This window comes from Herpailurus yagouaroundi, unplaced genomic scaffold (assembly GCF_014898765.1).
Source record: "Herpailurus yagouaroundi ecotype Mexico unplaced genomic scaffold, PumYag 162, whole genome shotgun sequence".
NCBI classification, from domain to species: Eukaryota; Metazoa; Chordata; class Mammalia; order Carnivora; family Felidae; genus Herpailurus; species Herpailurus yagouaroundi.
The window spans coordinates 60,534,279-60,540,077 of record NW_024412403.1 but is presented as its reverse complement, the minus strand read 5'-3'; the positions used below and the strand labels follow the sequence as shown (position 1 = coordinate 60,540,077).

The window sequence follows — 5,799 nt, the reverse complement described above, 5'->3', positions numbered from 1 at the left end:
CCCCCCATGTATTTGGTAATTTGGGCAGCCAGGCTTTTGTTGACTTATCTGGTACTTTCAACAATGTGTGCCTGGATTCTTGGGCCTGTCCTGGTGGCAAAATGAAAAACGGGATGATCCACCTTCAAACAAGAAGGTGAAAAATACAATGAGCTCCCTCTTTGAAGGAGGCACCTGTATTCTTTCCTCTTCTTCTCCAATTCCCTCCCTCATTTTTCTTCTCCGGTAATCTCCAGCATTCTCCCCCAAGCTTTCTCCAAGACCTGTTTTTCTCCCCACTCAATGACCTTGTTAGCTTCCACTCTTATTGTCCTCCTCCCGTAGCACAATTCAGGACTACAAGGCCTGGAGTCCGCCCTGGATACACAACTCTTAATTCCCCAAGGGGAATAGGTCAGCAGCCTCCACTGCACTGGAATGCTCCCTCTCTCCTAGCCCCAGGCAGGGTATCCAGCTATCTGTTTTTCAAAGATGACTCCAAGTAGTACCATTTCCACTGGCATTGTGGGATTCCAATGCAAACACCATGCATGAAGTTCTCAGATCGATTCTTCTATATTTCTATACATACTCTTCATTGCTCAACATCTCAAAGATGTCCCTTATCCCTTTACATTGTCTTCTTCCTCAGACTTTCTCCTAGCATTCTCCATTCTCCTCTCTGGGTCTCACACTGAGCTCTGAGTCAACAAGTCAGAGCACAGCAGAAAACAGAGAAGATCACAGTCCCTACCAACAGTATTGAACCAGGATAAAGACCCTTGTACTTCCTTCCATCCCAGGCTGTTCACATGGCTGCTTGTCTTTCCCAGAGTTTAGACAGAATGTAGATCACAGTTTAACTGAGAGGGTTTAATTCTGTAGTGGCACCACGCACATTGTTGGCACCTAAGAAGTGTTCGTTGTTTTCATGGTTCTTTGTATTAACATAATTATGTTTATTATTATTATTCCTATAAGAACATTGAATCTCTGACCTCTCCCCCTTTGCCTGGAGCAAGTTCCTTGTCTAATTCTCTCCTCCCCTGTCTGTTAGTTTCCCTATGCTAACCCTCCCCACCAACACTAGCTCCCAGCCATCTCAAAACAGAGTCTGGGCCGCGTAAGGTGCTTTCTGCTACTCTCCAGTCCGTTCGTGGTGATTTCCCTTTGGCATCTTGCTTTCTTGCGGGCTTTCTGGCCTCCATCACTTTCATTTAGCATGAAAGTGATCATCACATTTATTATGTTGGGGAGAAGCAGGCAGGGACTATATCTATATACAGTATCTGTATCTGTATAGTACTGTCTCTATATAAGTCACTATATGGCTAAGACTGTTCAGAGTGAACTAGAAGGAATCCCATTGAGCGACATCAAGAGAGGGGTGTTCCTCTGCAGTGTGCTACAGACTGTCTACCCGTTAACGTACAAACAGAGAACTCCTAGGTTGTGAAGCATATCTGGAGAGGATTGTACTGAAAAAATTACTAAGATGTAGACAAATAGGGACTAATTTGTAGACAAATGTGATAATTTCCCCTCTTTTAATATAAATCTGTCTTCCTGAGTATAAACCTGTGTTCATTGAAGAAAATTTGGAAAATACAGAAAAGCACAAAGAAGGGGGAAAATCATCTTAAACCCACTACCTAGGGATAACCCCGTTAACAGAGTGAGGTATTTTTTCTGGTCATTTTTCTCTCTTTTCTTTTTTTTCCCTCATCAATACCAATACATACTTTTCTACACTGAGTATATGATTCTAATTGATCAGAATTGGAAGATCTTTAAAAGGCAACATAAAAGATACCTGTATTCAACATTTTATACTTTTTTTAAATGCATTTGGTAATTTAAGCAGGAGCCAGTTTTGCTGTTGATTTATCTGGTCCTTTTGTATTTTACAAAATTGTGTTTATTGTATATAAAAGTTGTTATCCTACTTTTTAAATTTAAATTCTAGGGGTTCCAGGATGGCTCAGTCAGGTAAGCATCTGACTCTTGACTTTGGTTGAGGTCATGATCTCTGGTTCATGAGTTTGAGCCCCGCATCAGACTCTGCACTGACAGTGCAGAGCCTGCTTGTGATTCTCTCTCTCTCTCTCTCTCTCTCTCTCCCTCTCTGCCCTTCCCTTGCTTGTACTTATGTTCTCTCTCTCTCTCAATATAAATAAAAAATAAACTTTAAAATAAATTAAATACATAGATAAATAAATAAACTTTAATGGTCTATATGATTAAATCTTCTCCAAAGTTCAGCTTTAACAGCTGTGTACTATCCCACCAAAGAGAGACATTGTTATTTATTCAACCACTATCCTATTGTCATATATTTAGATTGTTTCCATTTTTATTATTATAATGCATCACAGTTAACTAAACATCTTGTCATAAATCTTTATTTATAATTCTGATTATTTCCTAAGGGTGAATTCCTATGAGGAGGCACTTTGGATCAACAGAAATAACATTTTAAACACTTTTGGTTGGTATTGCAAAATTGTGCTCTAGTGGCTCCAATGTACATTTTCATCTCTCAGATCTCAACAACAATGAGATCATCAGACACAAGGCCCCAAGTGGAGACCTGATTGAATTATCCAGTTTGGGTGACTGCACTAACCAGATAAAGAAAACAGCTGCCAAATATTCACTACACTGGAGACAGCACTCAAGTGGGAAAAGTTGAACAATAATTGCTTACTGTGTGAGCTCAGTTATATTTATGATCTTATTTAATCTTTCCAACAACCCCTTGAGAAATAAGGTAACATTTACTACCTCTCACAGCCTCTGTGCTTGATTCTGTGTGTACATATGACCTTGAATCTCCACAACAGCCCATTTTACAGATATGAACAATTAAGTAACTTGCCTAAGATCCCCAATAACTAATTGGTGGTACTAATTCCTAACCCTGAAGTTTTTCCAGTATGACATTTCCTATAACTGTTTCATGAGGTATAGGCTACTTAGTGGGGTAAGAAAAGCATATTTAGAAGATGCTTGAATTTTGTTAAGCTATTAAAGAATCTCTTCTGGGCTTCTGAATGACTGATTTTTTTAAGGGCATCCAAAGTTCATTCAAAGAGCTAAGGTAATTCACAAACTGTAATTGATAGAAAAGTCCAAGGAGTGTATACCATAAGAGCATGCAGCTCTGAGGTAGGAGTTAAGATTAAAGGCTAGATACTAAAATTCATAGTATTAATAGTAATTCGTAAACTGGCTTTTGTATACATTCCTATTCTCAAAGCTAATGTTTGGATTAACACTTTTTATCTTGATCAGAGGTGTCAGAAATGAAATATTGGATCCAACTTCCTACTTTCAAATTCTAGCTGTTGAATGTATAAAGTCTTTATTTATTAAGGGAATGTCCCCAAACATTTTGAAAATAAATACAAAAACTCATTAGTTTATTACTAGGAAAATTAGCCCTCATTTGCTCGTTAGTGGGCCATTTACCTTCCTCTCCATGCTGAATATCACAAGGGCTGCCAAAGAAGAAGTGTGCACAGTTGCTCCAAAATATTTGATGACTGAATGATGAATGCAAGTATAAGATTGACCTCTGCAACAATTAGTAAACAATGCAAGACAGCATGTAATTAAACTCTAAATTGCATGGTTCAGGCAGAATTACAGGTGAGCCTGGTACAGTGCCATCTACTCCCCATACAAGTTGAGCTGGCTGGGACTGACTTCTCTAGTCCAGTGCTGCCAAACTTAGGCATTCCTACTCACCAGTGTTCTCCTGACTTTAAGGAATCAGTCTTCAGATTCCCTCGAGGCTGCCTATGGATGAGGGTACCCTAGAGGGAGGATGACATTTAACAAACTGAAATTCTGCAATCAAGACAAATGTAGGTTTGGATCTGGTCTTTAAACAAGCTTGTGAGCTTAGACACTCTGAATCCCAGTTCTTTCATCTGTGAAGATTAGAAATACATATGAAGTATCTCTCCCGGTATATGATTGTTAGTGGGTTATCTGACACAACTATACTGGTTGCTTATGGCTAGCATTTGTTCTGATTGGTCATGCAATGTCCAATATTGCATACACACACACACACACACACACACACACATATATAACATATGTTGTATATATACATACGTAACCTTTAGTGGGCACTCCATAAACTTCAGTTATATTAGTAAAAATTTCAGTCAGAGGTGAAACTAGGACAGAGAAATGGAAAACAGGATAATCCAAGGCCATTTTTGTGACCCGTGCTGCATGCTTGATTTTGCACACTCCTTAAGTCTCAGAAAAATACAATCTGTTGACACTGAGCTCTAAGAGATTCCATTTTTCTAAGCTATCAGATTCTCTGAAGCAAGCACAGGACCCATTTAGTCCCACATGATACCTCTACCTTCTACAACTCTGTCTGTTCTCCTACCCTCCCCCCCCTCCCCCACACATAACGTGTTAGGCTGAGAAACTTGGATCCTGGAGCTACCCAGACTCCAGCTGTTTGATATTGTGCGGGCTGATGGCAGCCGAGGGCAGGGGGCTAGAGACTCCAGATGAAAGCAAAAACTCAAAGAGAACTGGACCTCAGAGCTTTGATACCAAACTCAGTGGGTAACAGCCTCCGTTAAATTTGTTCAGTCAGCCATTTAAGAGGGAAGGAGTTTCTCACACATCCTGTAAGGGTGTTTAGTGATGGGATGCTTCCACGGAGAGGAATCAATGTTCCGGGGACTGAGCAGGGCGGAATCAGATGCCAAAGCTGCTGTTGCAAGCTTAGAGATAGGTAGTGTTCTGCCTTGTTTTGCTCCCACTATATTTTCTTTCTCCTTCATGAGGTACCAGGGATTCACTAAGACTTTTGGCCATAGCAACGGAAAACCAGCTATGACCCAGCCTGCTTCACCCCATGCCACTTCTTTAGGTTTTGGGGAGCAGCCCTTACGGTGGAGGCCACAGTGTAGGAAGAGGAGTTGAAAGACAGAGATACTGAGGCTCCCTACTCCCTACCACCTGTTCCACTCAGATTCAGGAACCAATTTCATCATCGTTGCCTTCTGTTGGTTCATTGATGAGGAAATGGAATCATTTGAGGCTTGGTGGACCCAATTTGACAAGTGCCTTACCTATGGACCTCGCCTAGGATAAGGAAGGACTAAAAAAATTTAATCACACAGTCCACTCCACTGATTTCCTCATTCCTTTAAAAGAAAAAATAAGAACAAAACACCAAATCAAACAAAAAACCCATGAACCTTGTTTTTATTTATCCAGGACAGATGAAGATCAGATCACATCATATCACATCACATCACTCACTACCTTAAAGTTCTTTAGTGGCTCCCAGTTCCTTTAATATAAGGGACATGAGCTCCCTGCTCTGGTCTAGCCCACCTCTCCAGCCTGGCCCCCCAATGGCCTACCTACCTGTGTCTTGTGTTCCAGCATCTCTTTTCTCTTCCTCAAAAGATCATACTTTCTCATGCTTCCCAACCTGCCCCATTTCTGTCCCTCTGACTCAAATGCTTCCTTTTGCAGTCATCTACTTCCTATTTACTCTTTAAGACTTCCTCCTAGCATCACCTCCTCTAGGAACACTTGCCTGAACCTTCCCTCCCCAACTCCAGTTGTCTGCCCATGGAACCCTCTTCTCTCCTTTATGACAGCATCCATCGTGAACATTGTAGTTGGGACCATGGGTCCATCTGACTTCCCTCAGCCAGAATATCTCCAACTGAAAAGGCAATTCCCAATTCATCTTTCCACCCCCAGTGCTTAGCATGATACCTAGCACATACTTGGTGACCAACATATAAAATATATCAAATGGATGAA

At 40.9% G+C, this 5,799-nt stretch overlaps 1 protein-coding gene across 1 annotated transcript in view; it reads right to left on the bottom strand.

The window, feature by feature from the left end:
• The window catches only part of LOC121036515 (wiskott-Aldrich syndrome protein family member 1-like), a 31,188-nt gene extending 25,740 nt beyond the window's left edge, over positions 1-5,448 (bottom strand). Inside the window, exons 1-3 of the mRNA XM_040485028.1 lie at positions 5,392-5,448; positions 3,730-3,797; positions 56-122 (exon numbers count right to left, since the gene is read on the bottom strand). Of these exons, the coding sequence (XP_040340962.1) occupies positions 56-122; positions 3,730-3,797; positions 5,392-5,448 (192 nt within the window). The remainder of the gene's footprint in view (positions 1-55; positions 123-3,729; positions 3,798-5,391) is intronic.
• Between the last annotated feature and the right edge of the window lie 351 nt (positions 5,449-5,799).